Source organism: Clarias gariepinus, chromosome 1 (assembly GCF_024256425.1).
Source record: "Clarias gariepinus isolate MV-2021 ecotype Netherlands chromosome 1, CGAR_prim_01v2, whole genome shotgun sequence".
NCBI lineage: Eukaryota > Metazoa > Chordata > Actinopteri > Siluriformes > Clariidae > Clarias > Clarias gariepinus.
This window is the reverse complement of record NC_071100.1, coordinates 19,404,752-19,431,454: the sequence shown is the minus strand read 5'-3', so window position 1 is coordinate 19,431,454 and position 26,703 is coordinate 19,404,752. Positions and strand designations below refer to the sequence as shown.

Sequence of the window (26,703 nt, the reverse complement as noted above, 5' to 3'; positions counted from 1 at the left end):
AACATCAGTATAAAGCTCAGCAGCTACAGTTCCAAACCTTGGAGCTGGAAACTAAAAGGAGATAAGGCTGAAAGAGCCGGAGCCACCTGGTGGCTTTAGTCCGTATACCACCACGGCATGGTAGAACTTAATTTTGCTTTCGTCAGTGAATAAATTTTCTGGATTATTTTATTCTGGATGGAGTGGTTTTACTTTTTGATAGAGACTCTGAGTCTAAGCCACTGCGTATCCTGAGAGACACCGGAGCCACTCAGTCATTTATATTGGAAGGTGTCTCGCCTTTATCTGACCAGTCTAGTTGTGGTGCAGATGTTTTAGTTCAGGGTATTGAACTTGGTGAGGTGAAAGCTCCATTACATACAATTTATCTTCGCTGTAATATTGTGTCTGGCCTTGTTCAGGTTGCAGTCCGTCCTCAGTTGCCAGTTACAGGAGTTTCACGTTCTGTATTTTGGGTAATGATTTAGCTGGTGATAAGGTTTTTCACTTGCCTGTTGTAACTGACGTTCCTGAGATGAATGAAAGTGATGTCACATGAAGTTTCCATCTGTTTTTAGCACCTGTGTGGTGACGCACTCAGGCTTGTAAAATGAAGAATGCTGACGATCTTTCAGATTCATTTACGTGTAGTGACAATCCAGTGTTTGAAGATGAGAATTTGTCCCCCAGTTTGTTACAGTATTAAATCTGTTAAAAGGTTACTGGTAAGTTCCTCTCACACCACGTGCATCTGGAATCTCTGCCTTCATTATCTGGGACAGTTTCCATCAGTATACCGTGATGGCATTAGCCAATAGAAATGCACCTGACACATTTCAGCGTCTGATGACGCAGGTTCTTGGTGATGTGGTAGTATTTTTTTGATACTTTGTATTTTCTCGCCTTTAGAAAGCTTTTTAACATTTAACTTAGCAAAATGTGAATTTGGTCATGCCACCATTGTGTACCTTATGATAAACAGGTAGGACAAGGTACAGTTCGCCCACTAGGTGCCAAATTTAAGGCAACTGTTACATGAAACAAAATGAGAGCTTGAACACTTTCTCGGCATGGCAGGCTATTACAGAAGCTTTTGACAATTTTCTCTGATGTTATTTTGCCTCTCAAATCCTCCGTAACTTGGTATGTTTTCTGATGATGAAGTGGCGTTTGAGTCTGCTAAATCGCTTTTATGTAGTGCATCTGTCTTTTTCGAGGGCTTTTAAACTTGAGGTGGACAAGAAGTTTACCAATGTAAACTTTAAATGTTGAAGTGCAAGCAGAACCCCTCGCGCTTCTACTTGCACATTTGAAGTTTACAGTACATTGGTTTCAGTACTGACCCCGTTTTTACTGATCATAACCCCTACTTTTGCATTGCATGTCAAACAGCAAGCAATGGGGAGGAATTGGACACAACTAAATTAGGGAGAAAATCTGGAAAAAAATCCAAAAAATATAGAGAAAAAAAGAAAGGGTCTGAAAATGTCATGGCTGACTCATTATTTCAGTGCCATGATGATTATAGTTGTGAACAGGAAGTTCACTATTAAAGGTAGTTGATATATATTTTTATTTTCTGCTTTGTTTGTGTCTCTGCTGGTGGTGGGATGGGGGTGGTTCTTCTCTTAACGTTTCAGGTCCCGCTCACTTCCGTGTGACACTTGGAAACCGATAGTTGGTTTTTATGCCAAGATGGCGCCGGTGAGGTCGGCTGCCGTCATGACTGCTCCGACCACCTTTTCTTTGTTTTTGTTTTTAAGTTGGTTTTCAGCGTTTGTAAATCGGCAAAATTACCACCATGGAGTACATTAGTTAGGATAGAGACACTCTTGTACACTACACTGTACTCACAATTCAACGTTTTTAACTCCGGATCCGAGCTGGCCGAGTGAGATCCTGAGGGAAAACAAAGGACGCGACGCGAAGCGGTGGCCTCGAGGGAAACGAGCCGGCGTCAGGAACAGGCTGAGAGCCCGTGCACACCGCACACCTCTGCCTAGCATCCTGCTCGCCAACGTCCAGTCACTGGAAAAAAAAACTCGATGACCTCAGGGCCAGGATAAAGTTCCAGAGAGACATTCGGGACTGCAATCTCCTCTGCTTCACCGAGACATGGCTGAACCCAGCGGTGCCGGACCACGCCATCCATGGTGAACAGCAGCTGGTGCAACAGCGCGAGCGTTGTTCCTCTCACATGCTTCTGCACACCAAACCTGGAACTACTGTCCATTATGTGTCGTCCTTTTTATCTACCTCGGGAGTTTACATCGGTCATAATCAGCGCCGTTTATATTCCACCACAAGCGGACACGGACACTGCCTTATGCGAGCTGCATGAGGCACTCACACAGCAACAAACACAACACCGGGACGCTGCGCTTATTGTGGCGGGGGACTTTAATAGTGCCAACCTCAAACGCGCAGCACCAAACTTTTATCAGCATATCACCTGCCCCACCAGGGGCGAAAGGACACTGGATCATTGTTACACAATGGTTAAGGACGGCTACAAGGCACAATCTCGCCCTCCGTTTGGCAAATCCGACCACGCCGCCATCTTCCTCATGCCAAATTACAAACAAAGGCTGAAACAGGAAGTTCCGGTTCAGAGGGAGGTCGCGCGCTGGACGGACCAATCGGTGGCCGCGTTACAGGACGACTCGATGACGCAGACTGGGACGTGTTCCGAAACAGCTCCGATGATGACGTCAGCGTGTTTATGGAAGCGGTTGTGGGATTCATCAGGAAACTAGCGGACGATACCGTAGAGAAAAAGACTATTAAAACGTTTTCCAACCAGAAGCCGCTAGCGGCGCTAACGGCTGCAGACAGGAAGTCACTGCCAGCACCGGAAGCGCGTTCACCATCACAGAGCATGATGTGAGGAGAGCCTTCAAGAGAGTGAACACCAGGAAAGCAGCAGGACCAGACGGCATCTCAGGCCGCATTCTCAGAGCCTGCGCAGACCAGCTAGCACCTGTGTTCACTGAGATATTCAACATCTCTTTATCTCAGTCGGTGATCCCCACATGCTTCAAAGAGTTCATCATTGTTCCTGTCCCAAAGAAACCACATCCTGCTTCACTCAATGACTATCGCCCTGTAGCTCTCACCTCAGTACTGATGAAGTGCTTTGAACGCCTGGTCAGAGACTTCATCATTTCTTCACTACCTGACACACTGGACCCACTACAGTTCGCATACCGTCCAAATCGTTCCACAGACGATGCCATCTCTCATCTACTCCACACATCTCTCACTCACCTGGATACTCGGAGGGGGAATTATGTTAAAATGCTCTTCATCGACTACAGCTCTGCATTCAATACCATAATTTCCTACACACTCACCACCAAGCTGGAGCACCTGGGACTCAGCTTATCTATGTGTCAGTGGATCTCCAACTTCCTAACTGGCAGACCACAGGCAGTAAGGATGTGCGGACATGTCTCAGCCTCCATCACTCTCAGCACTGGAGCCCCTCAGGGGTGTGTTCTGAGCCCCCTGCTGTACTCTTTGTACACATATGACTGTGTGGCCACTACCAGCTCCACCACCATCATTAAGTTTGCTGACGACACCGTCGTGGTGGGCCTGATCTCTGATAACAACGAGACAGCCTATCTGAAGGAGATTAGGAATCTGGAGAACTGGTGCCAGAGGAACAACCTCCTTCTAAACGTCAGTAAGACAAAGGAGCTGATAGTGGACTTCAGCACTAAGCAGGAGAGGAACTACCAGACCCCCGTCATTAAAGAGAGCCCAGTGGAGAGAGTGGACAGTTTCAAATACCTCGGTGTTCACATCACGCAGGACCTGTCATGGGTTCTGTCACATCAACACCGTGGTAAAAAAGGCCCGGCAGCGTCTCTACCACCTCAGACGCTTGAGAGACTTCCGACTGCCCTCCAAGGTGCTCAGGAACTTTTACTCCTGCACCATAGAGAGCATCCTGACGGGAAACATCTCAACCTGGTTCGGGAACAGCACCATGCAGGACAGACAAGTTCTACAGAGGCTGGTGCGATCAGCTGAGCGCATCATCCGCACCGAGCTCTCTGACCTGCACTCAATTTACAGCAGGCGGTGCTGGACCAAGTCCAGGAAGATTGTGAAGGACCTCAGCCATCCCAACAATGGACTGTTCTCTCTGTTGAGGTCAGGAAAGCGATTCCGCTCCCTGAAGGCCAACACAGAGAGACTGAGGAGGAGCTTCTTCCCACAGGCGATAAGGTCTCTCAATCACACCACCACACAGTACTGACACACATATGGTCTTTACACACATACACTGGACATTCTGGACATTCGTTTACACTAGTGGCCACTGCACAACTATACCTGGTGGTCACAAGTCACAAGTCACTTTACATAAATCACTTTTTAAGCATTTTTTGCACGGCACTTGTCACATTCTGTGTTTCCCTTAATAGATTCGGGTTCGGCTGGAAACTTCGTCTCATCTGCAGTCCTTTCCTCGCTGCAAGCTCCAGTGTCGAAGCTTCCGCACCCGATCACAATTAAAGCTCTAGATGGCAAAACCTTAGTATATTCGCCTGTTGAACATCTTTCCGTGCCCCTCCGGTTAAAATTTCCCGGTCATGCAGAGGAATTAAAATTCTTTGTGATTCCTCAGCTAGATCAAGCCGTCGTACTGGGTTTACCATGGCTCAGTTCTCACAATCCCAATATCGATTGGGCAGGCTCACGCATCATTTCCTGGTCCCCAAGATGCGCTAAATTCTGTACACCGTCCACGTTAACGGTCCAAACCACCACTATTGAAAGTCCGACCGCCCAGGTATCGACCACAGTGCCATCTGAGTACACTTCGTTTAAAGAAGTATTTAGTGTTAGGGCAGCCGCACGATTTCCCCCTCACCGTCCGTGGGACTGCGCGATTGATCTCTTGCCGGGGAAAACACCGCCTTGCCCGCGCATTTATCCATTGTCCGTGGCGGAAACACGGGCCATGGAGGAATACGTGACTGAGGCTCTCAGTCAGGGGCTCATCAGCAGGTCCACGTCACCTGCATCGGCAGGTTTCTTTTTTATTGAAAAAAAAGGCGGGGGTCTTCGTCCATGTATTGATTATCGAGGGCTCAATGCAATTACAGTAAAATATAAGCACCCCCTGCCCTTGGTACCGGCCGCTATCGACCAGCTCCGCGGCGCGTCCATATTTTCCAAACTCGACCTCCGCAGCGCCTATAACCTCGTTCGTGTTCGCAAGGGAGATGAATGGAAGACTGCATTTAGCACGACATCAGGTCATTACCAATATAACGTGATGGCTTATGGACTGGTAAATGCACCTGCGGTGTTTCAGGGGTTCATGAATGACGTGTTTCGACATATGTTGAACCGTTTTGTCATAGTGTATTTAGATGATATCCTAATATACTCGCGGTCATATGTCGAACACGTCCGTCATGTAACCGCCGTCCTTCATCTACTAAGGGAACATGGGCTCTATGTGAAAGCAGAAAAATGTGAATTCCACAAGAGTGAGATCGCATTCCTCGGCTATCACATAGGACCACAGGGGGTCGAAATGGATGCGACCAAGGTAACGGCGGTGCAACAATGGCCGGAACCCAAGACAGTAAAGGCGCTACAGAGCTTTCTTGGGTTTGCTAATTTCTATAGGCGCTTCATTAGGGGCTTCAGCACAATGGCAGCACCGCTCACCGGTTTGTTAAAAGGGAAACCACAACGGCTACGCGCGTTTTCGCTGGAAGCACGTACGGCTTTCCAGCGCCTAAAACACGCTTTCACCTCTGCGCCTATTCTAAAACTGCCTAACCCAGAGAAGCCCTTTTTAGTCGAGGTCGATGCGTCGGAGGTGGGGGTGGGAGCAGTGCTGTCACAGCGCCACGGCCACCCAGAAAAGCTCTACCCCTGTGCTTTTTTTTCACGGAAATTGACACCTGCCGAGCGCAACTATGATATCGGGAATCGCGAACTGCTAGCAGTCAAAGCGGCGTTAGAGGAGTGGAGGCATTGGTTGGAGGGGGCCAAATATCCATTTGTGGTACTAACAGATCACAGGAATCTAGAGTACCTCCAACAAGCAAAGAGACTTAACTCTCGTCAAGCCCGATGGGCGCTGTTTTTCACGCGCTTCCATTTTACCATCACGTACCGTCCCGGTTCAAAGAATATAAAGGCGGATGCGCTATCCCGCTGTTTTCCGACGCCGGATCCGAATTCAGATCCTGAAACCATACTGCCTCCGTCACTTGTCGTGGCTCCGGTGATGTGGGATATCGACTCGGAGATCACCCAGGCGACACGGTCCCAACCCGTGCCGCAGGGGTGTCCACCGGGCCGAACCTACGTCCCGGAATCACTTCGGGAACGAGTGACGATAGAGGCACACTCCAACCTATCTTCAGGACACCCCGGCGTTTTGAGAACCTACCATCTCCTGGAACCAAAGTTCTGGTGGCCAAACATGCGGGAAACCGTGAAAACAGTAGTTTCGTCTTGTGCAGTTTGCGCAACAACCAAAACCCCTCGATGCTTGCCAGTTGGAAAATTAATGCCCCTGCCCACACCGAACAGACCATGGTCCCACGTAGCCGTGGATTTTGTAACGGATCTGCCGGTGTCAAAAGGGTACACTACAATATTAGTCGTGGTAGATCGCTTCTCTAAGGGATGCAGATTCCTCCCATTTGGCTCACTTCCAACCGCCCTCCAGGTGGCAGAAACCCTATTCGATTCGGTGTTTCGCTACTACGGTATTCCGGAGGACATTGTTTCAGATCGTGGTCCCCAATTCATCGCGAGGGTCTGGAAAGCTTTCTTCCAGAAGTTGGGGACCACAGTTAGCCTAACGTCGGGTTATCACCCCGAATCTAATGGGCAGGCAGAGCGGACTGTTCAGGATCTCGGGAGGTACCTCCGGGCATATTGTAGTAGTCGACAACATGAGTGGGCAGACTGCTTATTCTGGGCGGAATATGCGCAAAACTCACTGAAACACTCCTCGACCGGCTTAACGCCGTTTCAATGTATACTGGGGCACCAACCACCGCTTTGTCCATGGGATGCCACTCCCACCGATATCCCCGTGGTGGATCAGTGGTTTAAGAAAGCGGAAAAAGTATGGGAGGATGCGCACACAAAGATCTCCCAAGCAGTTCGCCGTTTTAAAAAATTCGCCGATAGACGGAGAAGGGAAAGTCCTCCGCTCCAGGTAGGAGATCGAGTGTGGCTCTCGACAAAGGACCTTTCCCTTAACCTCCCATGCCGCAAACTCTCCCCTAAATACATCGGCCCCTTTCCCATTGTTACATGCATTAACCCCGTCTCCTTTAAGTTACAGCTACCTGCACATATGCGTATTAACCCTGTCTTTCATGTGTCCCTTCTCAGGCCAGTAGTACGAGGGCCCTTGGACGGAGGCGTCGCAGAGCCTTCGCTCCCCGGGGCTGTGGAAATAGCGGGCGCCCCTGCGTTTAGGGTCAAAAAACTTCTAGACTCCCGGAGGAGAGGAGGTGTTCTGCAATACTTGGTAGATTGGGAGGGGTACGGACCGGAGGAGCGCAGCTGGGTCCCGGCCCGTGATGTGCTAAGCAGAGAGCTCATTACAGAATTCCACCTGACACGGCCGGATCGCCCAGCACCCCGACCTCCGGGCCGACCCCCCCGCCAGCAAATCCCGCGGGTCGGTGGATCCCGACTCCCTCCGGTCACGCAGAGAGCGCGCCCGTACCTCTCCCGGGCAGCCGGTCCTGGGAGGGGGGGTAATGTCACATCTGAGCCACCTCAGTCCTGGGGAGTAAGATCTGGCTCACCCGTCTACTGAGCCGTCGCTTTGTCTCCCCCTAGTGTGTCTGCGTGTGTAACATGTCCTCCCTAATTCCTAGATTACCTGCACCTGTGTCTACCCCGTGTGTGTCCCTATTTATTCCAGCCGAACCCGTAGCCCCTCGTCTGTTCACTGTTTTCACCATGCTTTGTGTTCCCCCATGTGTCTGATCATTGTGTGTTTTTGTCTTAACCCAGGACTGAGGGAGTCTGCAGGCGGAAGACCTTTTTGTTTCGCTCACGGAAAAGTTCAAGTTCAAGGCTGACCCTGAGGCAGCGCTGAGTTCCTCGCAAGGCTGTAAATCCAGTCGTTTGGTGTGACCTAAGTACTCTTCATAATTTCCCGCCTGCAGACCCGGCCTGGGGAAGCTTGTCCCCATTTAGTTTTGTTATCTTTGGTTTTGTTTTTGTTCTGTGTTTTTTTTGGGTTTCTGAATAATAATAAATATTCTCAATTATTTCCAGCCCTGCGTTTGCGTTCCTTCCCACCATAATCATGACAGATGAACAGACCTTTTTGAACGCAGCAGGGATACCCCTCCCTGAAGATGAACCCCCCTACCTTGATTACGTCCGACGACAGCAAGGACAGATTGACGCGCTGGCGAGGTCAGTTCTCGATCTGTCGCGCGGCGTCCAGAGCCTCGCCACTGGCCCGTCCTCACCCCAACGCCGGTCCGCACGCTCTCCACCACGCGCAGCCCCACCGGAGAAATACGCCGGAGACCCCGAGGGGTGCAAGAAATTTCTTCTAGCCTGTGAACTCTATCTGGCCGACTTCCCTGACCTTTCAGAAGGGAAGAAGGTCAGTTTCGTCATTCAGCAGCTAACGGGGCCGGCGATGGACTGGGCCGCGGCGGTATGGAACGCCGGCGGGAGCACCACTTCCAGTTACCCACAGTTTCTCCAGGAATTTCGCGCGGTTTTCGACCATCCGGACCACGGAAGGACGGGGGAACAACAACTGCTGAGGCTGAAACAGGGACCATCTACAGTCGCGGACTACGCCGTAAAATTTCGGATCCTAACCGCGGAGAGTGGCTGGTGCGACAAAAGTTTGCTCGCCAGGTTCCGAGATGGACTGCACCCCGACCTGCAACTGGAGCTGGCATGCAGGGACGCGGGCTTGTCACTAAATGACAGTATTCAACTAGCGATTAAGCTGGACCAGCACCTCCGTGGCCATCGCAGATCGTATCCAGCGAAAGGAACCAGCGGAGGGTCCGAACCGCGTCGACAGCTCAGCCTCAGCAAAACCCCCGTCGAACCGCGCGAACCGAGCCCGCCGGAGCCAATGGACGTGGGCACATCCCGCCTGTCGGCCCAGGAGAGACAACGAAGGCTGTCGTCGGGGCTATGTTTTTACTGTGGGGGGGGTACACATCAGCTTCGTAATTGCCCGTTACGCAAAGTAACTGCACACACTCCACCGCGCTCACACCACAGTTTTTGTGTACAAGCCACTTTATCATTTAATAACCATTCTATTTCTGTGTTTCCCTTAATAGATTCGGGTTCGGCTGGAAACTTCGTCTCATCTGCAGTCCTTTCCTCGCTGCAAGCTCCAGTGTCGAAGCTTCCGCACCCGATCACAATTAAAGCTCTAGATGGCAAAACCTTAGTATATTCGCCTGTTGAACATCTTTCCGTGCCCCTCCGGTTAAAATTTCCCGGTCATGCAGAGGAATTAAAATTCTTTGTGATTCCTCAGCTAGATCAAGCCGTCGTACTGGGTTTACCATGGCTCAGTTCTCACAATCCCAATATCGATTGGGCAGGCTCACGCATCATTTCCTGGTCCCCAAGATGCGCTAAATTCTGTACACCGTCCACGTTAACGGTCCAAACCACCACTATTGAAAGTCCGACCGCCCAGGTATCGACCACAGTGCCATCTGAGTACACTTCGTTTAAAGAAGTATTTAGTGTTAGGGCAGCCGCACGATTTCCCCCTCACCGTCCGTGGGACTGCGCGATTGATCTCTTGCCGGGGAAAACACCGCCTTGCCCGCGCATTTATCCATTGTCCGTGGCGGAAACACGGGCCATGGAGGAATACGTGACTGAGGCTCTCAGTCAGGGGCTCATCAGCAGGTCCACGTCACCTGCATCGGCAGGTTTCTTTTTTATTGAAAAAAAAGGCGGGGGTCTTCGTCCATGTATTGATTATCGAGGGCTCAATGCAATTACAGTAAAATATAAGCACCCCCTGCCCTTGGTACCGGCCGCTATCGACCAGCTCCGCGGCGCGTCCATATTTTCCAAACTCGACCTCCGCAGCGCCTATAACCTCGTTCGTGTTCGCAAGGGAGATGAATGGAAGACTGCATTTAGCACGACATCAGGTCATTACCAATATAACGTGATGGCTTATGGACTGGTAAATGCACCTGCGGTGTTTCAGGGGTTCATGAATGACGTGTTTCGACATATGTTGAACCGTTTTGTCATAGTGTATTTAGATGATATCCTAATATACTCGCGGTCATATGTCGAACACGTCCGTCATGTAACCGCCGTCCTTCATCTACTAAGGGAACATGGGCTCTATGTGAAAGCAGAAAAATGTGAATTCCACAAGAGTGAGATCGCATTCCTCGGCTATCACATAGGACCACAGGGGGTCGAAATGGATGCGACCAAGGTAACGGCGGTGCAACAATGGCCGGAACCCAAGACAGTAAAGGCGCTACAGAGCTTTCTTGGGTTTGCTAATTTCTATAGGCGCTTCATTAGGGGCTTCAGCACAATGGCAGCACCGCTCACCGGTTTGTTAAAAGGGAAACCACAACGGCTACGCGCGTTTTCGCTGGAAGCACGTACGGCTTTCCAGCGCCTAAAACACGCTTTCACCTCTGCGCCTATTCTAAAACTGCCTAACCCAGAGAAGCCCTTTTTAGTCGAGGTCGATGCGTCGGAGGTGGGGGTGGGAGCAGTGCTGTCACAGCGCCACGGCCACCCAGAAAAGCTCTACCCCTGTGCTTTTTTTTCACGGAAATTGACACCTGCCGAGCGCAACTATGATATCGGGAATCGCGAACTGCTAGCAGTCAAAGCGGCGTTAGAGGAGTGGAGGCATTGGTTGGAGGGGGCCAAATATCCATTTGTGGTACTAACAGATCACAGGAATCTAGAGTACCTCCAACAAGCAAAGAGACTTAACTCTCGTCAAGCCCGATGGGCGCTGTTTTTCACGCGCTTCCATTTTACCATCACGTACCGTCCCGGTTCAAAGAATATAAAGGCGGATGCGCTATCCCGCTGTTTTCCGACGCCGGATCCGAATTCAGATCCTGAAACCATACTGCCTCCGTCACTTGTCGTGGCTCCGGTGATGTGGGATATCGACTCGGAGATCACCCAGGCGACACGGTCCCAACCCGTGCCGCAGGGGTGTCCACCGGGCCGAACCTACGTCCCGGAATCACTTCGGGAACGAGTGACGATAGAGGCACACTCCAACCTATCTTCAGGACACCCCGGCGTTTTGAGAACCTACCATCTCCTGGAACCAAAGTTCTGGTGGCCAAACATGCGGGAAACCGTGAAAACAGTAGTTTCGTCTTGTGCAGTTTGCGCAACAACCAAAACCCCTCGATGCTTGCCAGTTGGAAAATTAATGCCCCTGCCCACACCGAACAGACCATGGTCCCACGTAGCCGTGGATTTTGTAACGGATCTGCCGGTGTCAAAAGGGTACACTACAATATTAGTCGTGGTAGATCGCTTCTCTAAGGGATGCAGATTCCTCCCATTTGGCTCACTTCCAACCGCCCTCCAGGTGGCAGAAACCCTATTCGATTCGGTGTTTCGCTACTACGGTATTCCGGAGGACATTGTTTCAGATCGTGGTCCCCAATTCATCGCGAGGGTCTGGAAAGCTTTCTTCCAGAAGTTGGGGACCACAGTTAGCCTAACGTCGGGTTATCACCCCGAATCTAATGGGCAGGCAGAGCGGACTGTTCAGGATCTCGGGAGGTACCTCCGGGCATATTGTAGTAGTCGACAACATGAGTGGGCAGACTGCTTATTCTGGGCGGAATATGCGCAAAACTCACTGAAACACTCCTCGACCGGCTTAACGCCGTTTCAATGTATACTGGGGCACCAACCACCGCTTTGTCCATGGGATGCCACTCCCACCGATATCCCCGTGGTGGATCAGTGGTTTAAGAAAGCGGAAAAAGTATGGGAGGATGCGCACACAAAGATCTCCCAAGCAGTTCGCCGTTTTAAAAAATTCGCCGATAGACGGAGAAGGGAAAGTCCTCCGCTCCAGGTAGGAGATCGAGTGTGGCTCTCGACAAAGGACCTTTCCCTTAACCTCCCATGCCGCAAACTCTCCCCTAAATACATCGGCCCCTTTCCCATTGTTACATGCATTAACCCCGTCTCCTTTAAGTTACAGCTACCTGCACATATGCGTATTAACCCTGTCTTTCATGTGTCCCTTCTCAGGCCAGTAGTACGAGGGCCCTTGGACGGAGGCGTCGCAGAGCCTTCGCTCCCCGGGGCTGTGGAAATAGCGGGCGCCCCTGCGTTTAGGGTCAAAAAACTTCTAGACTCCCGGAGGAGAGGAGGTGTTCTGCAATACTTGGTAGATTGGGAGGGGTACGGACCGGAGGAGCGCAGCTGGGTCCCGGCCCGTGATGTGCTAAGCAGAGAGCTCATTACAGAATTCCACCTGACACGGCCGGATCGCCCAGCACCCCGACCTCCGGGCCGACCCCCCCGCCAGCAAATCCCGCGGGTCGGTGGATCCCGACTCCCTCCGGTCACGCAGAGAGCGCGCCCGTACCTCTCCCGGGCAGCCGGTCCTGGGAGGGGGGGTAATGTCACATCTGAGCCACCTCAGTCCTGGGGAGTAAGATCTGGCTCACCCGTCTACTGAGCCGTCGCTTTGTCTCCCCCTAGTGTGTCTGCGTGTGTAACATGTCCTCCCTAATTCCTAGATTACCTGCACCTGTGTCTACCCCGTGTGTGTCCCTATTTATTCCAGCCGAACCCGTAGCCCCTCGTCTGTTCACTGTTTTCACCATGCTTTGTGTTCCCCTATGTGTCTGATCATTGTGTGTTTTTGTCTTAACCCAGGACTGAGGGAGTCTGCAGGCGGAAGACCTTTTTGTTTCGCTCACGGAAAAGTTCAAGTTCAAGGCTGACCCTGAGGCAGCGCTGAGTTCCTCGCAAGGCTGTAAATCCAGTCGTTTGGTGTGACCTAAGTACTCTTCATAATTTCCCGCCTGCAGACCCGGCCTGGGGAAGCTTGTCCCCATTTAGTTTTGTTATCTTTGGTTTTGTTTTTGTTCTGTGTTTTTTTTGGGTTTCTGAATAATAATAAATATTCTCAATTATTTCCAGCCCTGCGTTTGCGTTCCTTCCCACCATAATCATGACAGATGAACAGACCTTTTTGAACGCAGCAGGGATACCCCTCCCTGAAGATGAACCCCCCTACCTTGATTACGTCCAACGACAGCAAGGACAGATTGACGCGCTGGCGAGGTCAGTTCTCGATCTGTCGCGCGGCGTCCAGAGCCTCGCCACTGGCCCGTCCTCACCCCAACGCCGGTCCGCACGCTCTCCACCATGCGCAGCCCCACCGGAGAAATACGCCGGAGACCCCGAGGGGTGCAAGAAATTTCTTCTAGCCTGTGAACTCTATCTGGCCGACTTCCCTGACCTTTCAGAAGGGAAGAAGGTCAGTTTCGTCATTCAGCAGCTAACGGGGCCGGCGATGGACTGGGCCGCGGCGGTATGGAACGCCGGCGGGAGCACCACTTCCAGTTACCCACAGTTTCTCCAGGAATTTCGCGCGGTTTTCGACCATCCGGACCACGGAAGGACGGGGGAACAACAACTGCTGAGGCTGAAACAGGGACCATCTACAGTCGCGGACTACGCCGTAAAATTTCGGATCCTCGCCGCGGAGAGTGGCTGGTGCGACAAAAGTTTGCTCGCCAGGTTCCGAGATGGACTGCACCCCGACCTGCAACTGGAGCTGGCATGCAGGGACGCGGGCTTGTCACTAAATGACAGTATTCAACTAGCGATTAAGCTGGACCAGCACCTCCGTGGCCATCGCAGATCGTATCCAGCGAAAGGAACCAGCGGAGGGTCCGAACCGCGTCGACAGCTCAGCCTCAGCAAAACCCCCGTCGAACCGCGCGAACCGAGCCCGCCGGAGCCAATGGACGTGGGCACATCCCGCCTGTCGGCCCAGGAGAGACAACGAAGGCTGTCGTCGGGGCTATGTTTTTACTGTGGGGGGGGTACACATCAGCTTCGTAATTGCCCGTTACGCAAAGTAACTGCACACACTCCACCGCGCTCACACCACAGTTTTTGTGTACAAGCCACTTTATCATTTAATAACCATTCTATTTCTGTGTTTCCCTTAATAGATTCGGGTTCGGCTGGAAACTTCGTCTCATCTGCAGTCCTTTCCTCGCTGCAAGCTCCAGTGTCGAAGCTTCCGCACCCGATCACAATTAAAGCTCTAGATGGCAAAACCTTAGTATATTCGCCTGTTGAACATCTTTCCGTGCCCCTCCGGTTAAAATTTCCCGGTCATGCAGAGGAATTAAAATTCTTTGTGATTCCTCAGCTAGATCAAGCCGTCGTACTGGGTTTACCATGGCTCAGTTCTCACAATCCCAATATCGATTGGGCAGGCTCACGCATCATTTCCTGGTCCCCAAGATGCGCTAAATTCTGTACACCGTCCACGTTAACGGTCCAAACCACCACTATTGAAAGTCCGACCGCCCAGGTATCGACCACAGTGCCATCTGAGTACACTTCGTTTAAAGAAGTATTTAGTGTTAGGGCAGCCGCACGATTTCCCCCTCACCGTCCGTGGGACTGCGCGATTGATCTCTTGCCGGGGAAAACACCGCCTTGCCCGCGCATTTATCCATTGTCCGTGGCGGAAACACGGGCCATGGAGGAATACGTGACTGAGGCTCTCAGTCAGGGGCTCATCAGCAGGTCCACGTCACCTGCATCGGCAGGTTTCTTTTTTATTGAAAAAAAAGGCGGGGGTCCTTGTCCATGTATTGATTATCGAGGGCTCAATGCAATTACAGTAAAATATAAGCACCCCCTGCCCTTGGTACCGGCCGCTATCGACCAGCTCCGCGGCGCGTCCATATTTTCCAAACTCGACCTCCGCAGCGCCTATAACCTCGTTCGTGTTCGCAAGGGAGATGAATGGAAGACTGCATTTAGCACGACATCAGGTCATTACCAATATAACGTGATGGCTTATGGACTGGTAAATGCACCTGCGGTGTTTCAGGGGTTCATGAATGACGTGTTTCGACATATGTTGAACCGTTTTGTCATAGTGTATTTAGATGATATCCTAATATACTCGCGGTCATATGTCGAACACGTCCGTCATGTAACCGCCGTCCTTCATCTACTAAGGGAACATGGGCTCTATGTGAAAGCAGAAAAATGTGAATTCCACAAGAGTGAGATCGCATTCCTCGGCTATCACATAGGACCACAGGGGGTCGAAATGGATGCGACCAAGGTAACGGCGGTGCAAGAATGGCCGGAACCCAAGACAGTAAAGGCGCTACAGAGCTTTCTTGGGTTTGCTAATTTCTATAGGCGCTTCATTAGGGGCTTCAGCACAATGGCAGCACCGCTCACCGGTTTGTTAAAAGGGAAACCACAATGGCTACGCGCGTTTTCGCTGGAAGCACGTACGGCTTTCCAGCGCCTAAAACACGCTTTCACCTCTGCGCCTATTCTAAAACTGCCTAACCCAGAGAAGCCCTTTTTAGTCGAGGTCGATGCGTCGGAGGTGGGGGTGGGAGCAGTGCTGTCACAGCGCCACGGCCACCCAGAAAAGCTCTACCCCTGTGCTTTTTTTTCACGGAAATTGACACCTGCCGAGCGCAACTATGATATCGGGAATCGCGAACTGCTAGCAGTCAAAGCGGCGTTAGAGGAGTGGAGGCATTGGTTGGAGGGGGCCAAATATCCATTTGTGGTACTAACAGATCACAGGAATCTAGAGTACCTCCAACAAGCAAAGAGACTTAACTCTCGTCAAGCCCGATGGGCGCTGTTTTTCACGCGCTTCCATTTTACCATCACGTACCGTCCCGGTTCAAAGAATATAAAGGCGGATGCGCTATCCCGCTGTTTTCCGACGCCGGATCCGAATTCGGATCCTGAAACCATACTGCCTCCGTCACTTGTCGTGGCTCCGGTGATGTGGGATATCGACTCGGAGATCACCCAGGCGACACGGTCCCAACCCGTGCCGCAGGGGTGTCCACCGGGCCGAACCTACGTCCCGGAATCACTTCGGGAACGAGTGACGATAGAGGCACACTCCAACCTATCTTCAGGACACCCCGGCGTTTTGAGAACCTACCATCTCCTGGAACCAAAGTTCTGGTGGCCAAACATGCGGGAAACCGTGAAAACAGTAGTTTCGTCTTGTGCAGTTTGCGCAACAACCAAAACCCCTCGATGCTTGCCAGTTGGAAAATTAATGCCCCTGCCCACACCGAACAGACCATGGTCCCACGTAGCCGTGGATTTTGTAACGGATCTGCCGGTGTCAAAAGGGTACACTACAATATTAGTCGTGGTAGATCGCTTCTCTAAGGGATGCAGATTCCTCCCATTTGGCTCACTTCCAACCGCCCTCCAGGTGGCAGAAACCCTATTCGATTCGGTGTTTCGCTACTACGGTATTCCGGAGGACATTGTTTCAGATCGTGGTCCCCAATTCATCGCGAGGGTCTGGAAAGCTTTCTTCCAGAAGTTGGGGACCACAGTTAGCCTAACGTCGGGTTATCACCCCGAATCTAATGGGCAGGCAGAGCGGACTGTTCAGGATCTCGGGAGGTACCTCCGGGCATATTGTAGTAGTCGACAACATGAGTGGGCAGACTGCTTATTCTGGGCGGAATATGCGCAAAACTCACTGAAACACTCCTCGACCGGCTTAACGCCGTTTCAATGTATACTGGGGCACCAACCACCGCTTTGTCCATGGGATGCCACTCCCACCGATATCCCCGTGGTGGATCAGTGGTTTAAGAAAGCGGAAAAAGTATGGGAGGATGCGCACACAAAGATCTCCCAAGCAGTTCGCCGTTTTAAAAAATTCGCCGATAGACGGAGAAGGGAAAGTCCTCCGCTCCAGGTAGGAGATCGAGTGTGGCTCTCGACAAAGGACCTTTCCCTTAACCTCCCATGCCGCAAACTCTCCCCTAAATACATCGGCCCCTTTCCCATTGTTACATGCATTAACCCCGTCTCCTTTAAGTTACAGCTACCTGCACATATGCGTATTAACCCTGTCTTTCATGTGTCCCTTCTCAGGCCAGTAGTACGAGGGCCCTTGGACGGAGGCGTCGCAGAGCCTTCGCTCCCCGGGGCTGTGGAAATAGCGGGCGCCCCTGCGTTTAGGGTCAAAAAACTTCTAGACTCCCGGAGGAGAGGAGGTGTTCTGCAATACTTGGTAGATTGGGAGGGGTACGGACCGGAGGAGCGCAGCTGGGTCCCGGCCCGTGATGTGCTAAGCAGAGAGCTCATTACAGAATTCCACCTGACACGGCCGGATCGCCCAGCACCCCGACCTCCGGGCCGACCCCCCCGCCAGCAAATCCCGCGGGTCGGTGGATCCCGACTCCCTCCGGTCACGCAGAGAGCGCGCCCGTACCTCTCCCGGGCAGCCGGTCCTGGGAGGGGGGGTAATGTCACATCTGAGCCACCTCAGTCCTGGGGAGTAAGATCTGGCTCACCCGTCTACTGAGCCGTCGCTTTGTCTCCCCCTAGTGTGTCTGCGTGTGTAACATGTCCTCCCTAATTCCTAGATTACCTGCACCTGTGTCTACCCCGTGTGTGTCCCTATTTATTCCAGCCGAACCCGTAGCCCCTCGTCTGTTCACTGTTTTCACCATGCTTTGTGTTCCCCCATGTGTCTGATCATTGTGTGTTTTTGTCTTAACCCAGGACTGAGGGAGTCTGCAGGCGGAAGACCTTTTTGTTTCGCTCACGGAAAAGTTCAAGTTCAAGGCTGACCCTGAGGCAGCGCTGAGTTCCTCGCAAGGCTGTAAATCCAGTCGTTTGGTGTGACCTAAGTACTCTTCATAATTTCCCGCCTGCAGACCCGGCCTGGGGAAGCTTGTCCCCATTTAGTTTTGTTATCTTTGGTTTTGTTTTTGTTCTGTGTTTTTTTTGGGTTTCTGAATAATAATAAATATTCTCAATTATTTCCAGCCCTGCGTTTGCGTTCCTTCCCACCATAATCATGACAGCACTAGTCACTTTAAATATGTGAATTGCATATTCCATACAAAAATTACATAAATATACCTGCCCGTTCAGCTGCTCTTATTGTTTTATATTTTATTATACGTTCTTCAAATGTTTTCTATATTGTGTATTTTGTTGTACAGTTATTTATTTATTTTATTTTATTTTATTATTTTTTTATTTTTTTAACTTTAGTTTTTATATTTTATTTTATTCTTTTCTAGTTTTATTTACTTTATATTTTAATTCTCAAGTTAGTCTTTATTTTAAGAGCAGTTGCCTAAGCATTTCACTGCATATCGTACTGTGTATGACTGTGTATGTGACAAATAAAATTTGAATTTCAATTATGCGTTCATCCTCGAGAAATAACCACAAGTTTTCACCCAGTTTAACTTGAACGCCCCTCATATATATTTTTTTCTCTTTCTGTTTTATATGTAGAGTTCCATGAATTTTTCCCCATAGTTGTTACACTTAAAACTTTAATGATAGAGATCTCATCTAGCAAATTTCTATATTACACAACGATAATCTAAATAAATCCAAACAGCGGTTTTAAACTGATGATTTTATTTTAATCCTACCTGGCCATATGGGAAAAAGTAATTGCCCCTCTTGCTAAATGATGAATAAACTGTGATTAACTAAATGCATTTTGTATTTACTCGGGCTATCTGTGTGTAATATTAAAATTTGTTTGATCTCAATCATTTAAATGTGGAAAAATACACAATCAGTGGTAGGTGTTTCGCCTGCCATGCGAAAGGCCCAGGTTCGATTCCCAGCCAGTGCCCAAACCCCAGCCACTGGATGCAGTGCCGGTCCCAAGCCCGGATAAAATAGGGGGGGTTGCGTCAGGAAGGGCATCCAGTGTAAAACCTGTGCCAAGTTGTAGTGCGGACTGGATATTCCTCTGTGGCGACCCCTTCCCGGGAGCAGCCGAAAGAACAACAACACAAAGAGACTAATATGGAGTAGTATCCAGTTAGGTGTGTGTGTGTGTGTGTGTGTGTGTGTGTGTGTGTCCATTCCCTTGATGTTGAGAAGTCTGATAGTTTATATTAAACTGGTCATGTGCTCCAGAGTGCTTGATCATCATTTTTCAGATGGCAGAAGGGTAAAGAGTGTGTGAGGTGTGTGTGTGTGAGGTGTGTTCATGTGGTGATGGTCTTGGAGACAGTGATGTCACTGATGTCATGTTCTCCTCCAAGTTAGTGAATCACCGTTAGTTACAGTCTCCCTAAACATGTGCCAGTCAGTGTGATCTAAACAGTCCTGATGTACAGAGACGCTCCTGCTGGGAAGTTTAGAGAACCTGACTAGAGGTGTGTGTGCTGGAATTAACATAACAGAGATGTGGTGTGTGTAGTGGAGTTGAGGGCGGGGCTTTGTCTGGTACACGCCGGGAATGTTTGTGTGAACAAGATCTAGTGTGTTTTCTCCTCTAACTGCAAAGTCCACATGATGATGGAGTTTAGGAAACACTGATCTGAGATCTGCATGGTTGAAATCTCCGGCAACGTTAACCAGTCCATGTGGGTGTGTGTTATATGGTCAAGTACAGTAGCTCCTCCTTAGCTTAGCTCCTCTTGTAGTGCTCAGTCTTTAACACTGTGTATACACTGTGACATCATCATTTAGTGCTGTAACAGTAAGCGTACGACTTACACACACACACACACACACACACACAGACACACACACTCCTCGTTCATACTCTGACGCAGCACTAAACACATCCACTATGGCAGTGACTCAGTAAGTCGTGTCACAGGTGTGTCTCTACACTGTATTCTCTCTAGAGACAGAGACACTGCTGAGACGCTCTCGTCCTCCAGCTGCACACAGAGACACTGCAATGTCTTTATGAAAAATATGTTTCTAAGTTTTACTGAATAAATTATTTAAAAAATACTCAGTTAAATGATTTCGAAGCCACTGTACTGTACTGAAAAAGAGAAACAATATCAACATTACAAAATATATATATAAAGTTTCTTTATTTAAAGAAAAACAGTTTTAGTTTTATAATGACATGTTTGCAGTTAATTGATGCTTTTGTTTTGTTTTTTTCAGTGAAATTAAATGGGATTCATTGTACCATAATCAACAACTGCACATCAATCTGTTACAATAATCAGTTTAATAGCAACAGGGTCGGGTTAATTATCAGAGAAAGACTGATTTACTGATTAAATTAGTGTACGAGAGCAAACACACAGTAGTTTAGACACAGATAGTGTAGAAGATGAGAATTGTCAGTACAGTAAGATGATTATTTAGTGTCGAGTCTGTATTTAAAATTGTGATCTACATTTACTTTATCAGTAGTGATTGTTGTGTGACAGAGTTTAATCATTTACATGTGAACAGATTTACTGTATCTACACTCTAAATGTTTATGTACATTATTTCATGATTGATAATTTTTTTTACATTTTTGTTTGTGTGTGTGTGTGTGTGTGTGTGTACAGTGAGTCCTAAACCTGTGGTGATTATAAAGCCTGATACACAGGTGTACAGAGGAGAGACAGTGACTTTCAGGTGTAACATCCAGACAGGAGGAGACACTGAGTGGACATATGAGTGGTATAGAGACGGTCACACAATCTCCCCATACAGCACAGCACAGGAGTTTACAGGTTATTACTCCAGTGTTAAATACACCTGCAGAGGGAGGAGAAGAGACTCTCAGCTCTCAGAGATCAGTGATCCTGTTACACTCTCTGTATCAGGTCAGTGTGTGTGTGTGTGTGTGTGTGTGTGTGTGTGAGAGAGAGAGTGTGTGTGTGTGTGTTATTACTTGTTAATGTAAACCTTTTCACTAGTTTTATATTTAGTTTCAGATTATGTGGTAGAAGAAACAAAGTTTAATTACAATGTTTGTCCTGTTTGTTTTTTTTACTAGTCATTTGAGTTGTAAAGAATCACTACAAGATATTTTCGGTTCTCATCAGCGTGAGACTTTTCTCCTTAGTTTTTATTAGAATTGTTAGGAAATAAATGATATCAACAAGAACCAATTTCTCATCATCTATCAGTCAGGAGGATTTTACTGTCAGGTTTATAATTTTTTAAAGAAATTTCATGATGGAGAAAACACATTATACTGCATATAAACTGTGTACAGAATAACTTACATCACTGTAACATTTACAATCAACAGTAACTCTGACACACACACACACACACACACACACACACACACACACACACACACACACACACACATTTTCTCTGCTCTGTGCCCTCTCACTTTTTTCTCTCCTGTCAACACAAAAAGTCCTCAATAAATAAAGTTAATAAAGAGTCACAGGTGAAAAGCGTTAGATGTTTCCTGCCCTGTGTTCAGTAGATCAGGAGATTTAGACCTGATGATGTCACAGCTACATGTGGACTACAGGGACTTTGGTGTCTGACTTTGATTGATTCCAGTTTTCTCTGCCACGTTCACTGAGACTTAAACCAACTTTTCTTTCCTGATGTCACTCAAGTCATGAGCAGCGTTCATCTGTTCAACATGTCAGACTTTCAACATCAGTTTTTTAAAGAGTGACCTACTGAATTTTATTTAAAACATCATTTTAAACTGGAATTATTCTCATTTTATCTCTTTTGTGTTTAAACTAAATTATTATTGTTTACTAGTATGTTTAAAAAAGGTTGAATTTAGGTCTAAATGAAACCCTGTGATGTGTTTACATGTAATTGAGTGTGTGTTTGAATCACAGACTGTCAGAACACACACCTGTGCTCATTTAACACACACATGCTGATCTACACACCTCTAGTGAAAAAAACAATTAAGTAAAAATACAGCCTGGTAAATGTGTAAGTGTTGAGGTCAGGTAGTGATGAGAAATTTACCTGTGATGAAGAAACAGAATAAACAGAGGATTCACAAATCATTTTATTCAATGATACTGATTTTATTACATTTTCTGCAGCACATGATCAGACTATTTAATCTTTAATCAGATATTTAATTGTTACAGACATTATTGTTAGATAGATGATTATGTCAAGATCTTCACCATGATTTCTCAGTATAAGAAGACGAGATCTTGATCACTGGATAGAGTTTTATTTTATATATGAACACAGATGTGTAGATTTAACGCAATGTTTATAATCATCATGTGTAAAGGAAAACTATCAGTAAACACAGAGAGCTTTACACCTCAGTTTAATCAGGAATTTCATTATGACGACATCGTGTTAAATACAGATTGTATAGGAGACGTACGGTGGCCCAGAAGGTCAAGACACATCTGTGTGTGTGTGTGTGTGTGTGTGTGTGTGTGTGTGTCCCACAATTGTGTGTATAGTTTCTCTTGTGTGTGTGACGCTCTGTTACGTGTCCTCATTATGTACATTTATTTATGTGTTTGTCTGTAAGGTGGCGACACTACACTGATTTATTCACTTTTAGACAAAACAAGTTTAAAAAAAAATATTATTTTTAAAGTTTCCCAATATGTCTTTTAGTAAAGATTTGCATTTTGTGTTCTATAATTTATAAAATAATTTTCACTTCATACACACATTAAGATAAATTGATATAGAGAGATTAGAGAGTTACATCATCACATAGCAGTTATTGTCTGACTCTCACTTTAATATTATTGATGCTTTACATTTAATATCTTTATAGATTTTCATTCACATTATTTAAATAACTTAAACATTCATAAACAATGTGACATTAGTCCTGATGTGTTTAGTGTCGTCACTGAGAGAGTAATAGTGTTTTACTGTAGAGGTGATTTGTGTAGTAAAGACTACTTCACATTCTGATACTGTATTTAATCTCTAACAGAAAAACCCAAAGCTGTGATCACATCAAGTCCTAAAGGAGACGTCCTGTCAGGAAACTCAGTGACTCTGACCTGTACACTGAATGTGCAGTCTGCTGGATGGAAGTTTTACTGGATCACACCCACACAGAGCACTGAGACTGAGACTGCAGCACAGTACTACTACTACTCCTACTCCTACTCCCATCACTACATCAGATCAGTTAGTGTCTCTGATGGAGGTCAGTACAGGTGCAGAGCTGGAAGAGGAAACCCAGTCTACTACACACACTACAGTGATGCACTCTGGGTAAAGGTTACTGGTGAGTAAGAAACTTTCATGTGATTCTGTACAACACTGAACATATAAACACCATGTGATCAGCATCACAATACAGTAACATTTATACAGTTAGACACAGAGAAGTGTTTCCTGTAGATGATTGTATTAAAGTTAAAGAGAGACAGTGTGAGCACAGCTGAGCAGGGCCGGTGTGAGCTGAGCTGGAGATCAAGTGGAACAACACTAGTTTAGATTTAGTGGAAAATGTCACAAATACCTGTAAAACTCTTTTAATAAGCTGCTGAGAGGCTGTTTAATGGTCTGTGCAAGTTAGCAATGCTGTTTTTTCTTTCAGTTTAAACCTGATTTGTGACAGAGAGATTAGAGAGTCAGTGTTTATGAGTTATGAACAGCTCTGTTTGTGTGTGTGTGTGTGTGTGTGTGTGTGTGTGTGTGTGTGTGTGTGTGTGTGAGTAAGTGTGTGTGTTGGTGAGATGATCTCAGCTGTCCTCACTATACAGCTGCTCAGGATTCTCGTCTCTCTGTAAAAAATGCTCAGGATGTGAGGAGGGTGATTAGATTTTCTGCTGCTTTATCACCTGCTCTAATGAGTCTTGGGTTCTTAATAGCTCTCGCACCTCTGCAGTCATCCACATCTTCTGGTTGCATCATGTGGTGATGATCTTGGAGACAGTGATGTCACTGATGTCATGTTCTCCTCCAAGTTAGTGAAATCACCATCAGTTACAGTCTCCCTGAACATGTGCCAGTCAGTGTGATCTAAACAGTAGTAAGTTGGCTTGCGAAGTAGTATGGTGGCTTAGAAGGGCAAAGGACACCTTTCCTATGTGCAAGGTGGTCGAAATTCAGTAAAGAGTCTCAGAACAAGACTAGAGATGATCTGGATATGCAAAGGCAAAAAGGTTTATTACTGTGCAGGACTTTGTTACACTAGAATACCCTAGTAAGATATTCAATAGGGCTGCTGTGTGTCCTTGTGCCTTGGCACTCAGTGGTTACATACAAATGTGCTTTTTGTTCTATGTGTCTTTAAAGTTTCAGTAAATAATCATCTTCATTAAAAACAACTTAAGTTTAAGGTTGTATCAAGGTTTTTTAAATTTTCATTACATTTCCCTACTTTTGTCTTCAAGACAACATAATATAAAATTTTAACCAGATTTTTCCAAGCCAGAGTATTACTGAATTTGACATACACGTATATATATATATATATATATATATATATATATATATATATATATATATATATATATATTGAAGAATAGACATCAATCAAAAGTACAAAGTGGATATACTGTGTTTGTTCTGTAAGGAATAGACTCCTTTACATTACTGCATTGGGAAATACAAATGTTAAGCTATTGATTCAGCCAGAACGAGCTCACTCTCATACATTAATTATGATTTTTATCCCTGTGCCTTTTATCACCTGCCTAGATATTCATTCTACATGATACCACTTAAGTTAGTCTAATCCACAACATATTTTAGGCGTGCTCACATTTTTCACATTGTTTCGACAGGAGTGTTTTTTCATATCAATCAAACTGTGTTTTAAGGATTTATACATAGGCTTGTCTTTGCTATGTTGTTTAATCACTAAGTAATACAAGAGTCTTCCGTTTCCCTCCATGACGGCACATTGTCCTGTGTTCCTCTGCTGCAGTTTGAGTTCGGTTACTTTAACAAATTTCTCACTGAAGATGATTGCTGTTCTTGGTGAGTGGTAAACACTTGGATTTTTGTCATCTATGTCCAGGTGTGGATTTTAGTCTGTAGCTGTTGAAAGCTGAACGGTGGTACCCATTCTCGCATGGAGATTGTCTCTTCATCGTGTGATTTCACTAGCTGACACTGCATCTTTTCGGTCAGGGCCATTTCAATCCATCTGGTGGTTAATCCCCTGGAGCACGGCATGATGCAACACCCATGCAGCACAAGGACACAGATGAACGCTTCGATCGGGGGTTTGAAATACTGTGTGCTCTATGTTTCTGTTTTTCCTCTAACTGCACTGTTTGTCGACTCAGTGTTTCAAGGCGATGCTCTTCCTTCTAGTCGCCCCTTGTTGTCAGGCTCTGTTTAGGTTCAGGTACTCTTATGCAATGGCTGGTATGTATCCATGTGCCTCTTTCGGTGACCTTCATGGCGGTCTGCATTATCAGCAAGATCTGGAATGGACCCAGCCACCTTTTACCTCTCTAGCTTTTCCTCCTGAATTCTTTCAACATGATCCAGTCTCCTGGTTTTAGGTCGTGCAGGACGGCCTGTGTGAGCTCAGGAAGAGCGTCTTTTACCTGTTTATGGACTACAGACAAAACAGAGGACTGGTTCGCACAATAAGCCGACAAGTCATCCTTACATTTGTCCATAAGTTGTCTTGAGGATCCTGAAGGTCCTGTGTCTGTGGACCTGCCAAACAACAACACTTTATCAATTTGTTGTAGTGTGCCATTATCTCTGTATCTCTCCACTGCTCCCCCACTGGCTGGGTGATGAGCACAACATTGTCTTAAATCAATGCTTAAGTATTCACTTACTTGTAAATATAAAAATAATAATAATTATTACAAAATACAAAAAAATAAAACAAATTAACGTGCATTTTATCTTTGAAAATAATCGTGGCTGTAGTGATTGAGACCAGAGAGAGGAGAGGAGGAGGAAGGGGAGAAAGGGGCTGCTGTGTAGGATGACTTTCACTCACACACACACACACACACACACACACACACACACACACACACACACACACCAGTTTACCTATAGAGACTCTCACTTTACTGCATCCACAGCGGTAGTGCAGAGTTTCCACTAGTACATGTAAAAAAGGGGGCGTGGATCATACTTTACACATTGAATTTTATCATCATTGTTCAATTGAACCTAACCTGGACAATCCTAAATTTACATATAAAATTTTTGTTTTGTATTTATTTGTTATTTAATTAGGAGCTGCACACTAAGCATTGCTGTGCACAGGCAACCGATGCCACGTACAGTACATGGGGCATACTGTATAGCGTAAGGCTCAAAAAAACAAAATAAACATTGACACAATCATGGACATGTACAACTCCATACCAAGTCACAAATACAAATTGTATGACATCCAGGAAACAGTTAGAAAGCACAAACTTTACCAGTGTGAATCCAGCAATCCAACCCAAGCTGCTCAATGCTCACATTGCTGTTGCTGTTTTAGCCATTGTTTCAGCTTTGTGGAAACTTTTATACACTTTTATACACTTTGTTACGGCCTTCTGTTGGATATATATACTTTTTCTTTTTTTCCTCAACACAACTTCAAAGACCTCCAAACCTCAAATCTCAACCCGAGAGAGAACATTAGCAACAATGTTATCTGCCCCCTTCCTATGCTGTATTTCTAGATTATATTTCTGGGCCATTAATGCCCAATGCATTAAACGTTGGTTATGATTGTACATGTGTGAAGAAGTGAAAACCAACTCTGGTTCAGCTGTAGATCCCAAATATACATCAAAATGT

At 47.1% G+C, this 26,703-nt stretch overlaps 1 protein-coding gene across 1 annotated transcript in view; it reads left to right on the top strand.

The window, feature by feature from the left end:
• Positions 1-26,703, top strand: part of LOC128520591 (immunoglobulin superfamily member 1-like) — a 283,702-nt gene that overhangs the window by 73,083 nt on the left and 183,916 nt on the right. The window contains 2 exon segments of the mRNA XM_053494902.1: positions 20,565-20,825; positions 22,910-23,209. Coding sequence (XP_053350877.1) covers positions 20,565-20,825; positions 22,910-23,209 — 561 coding nt within the window.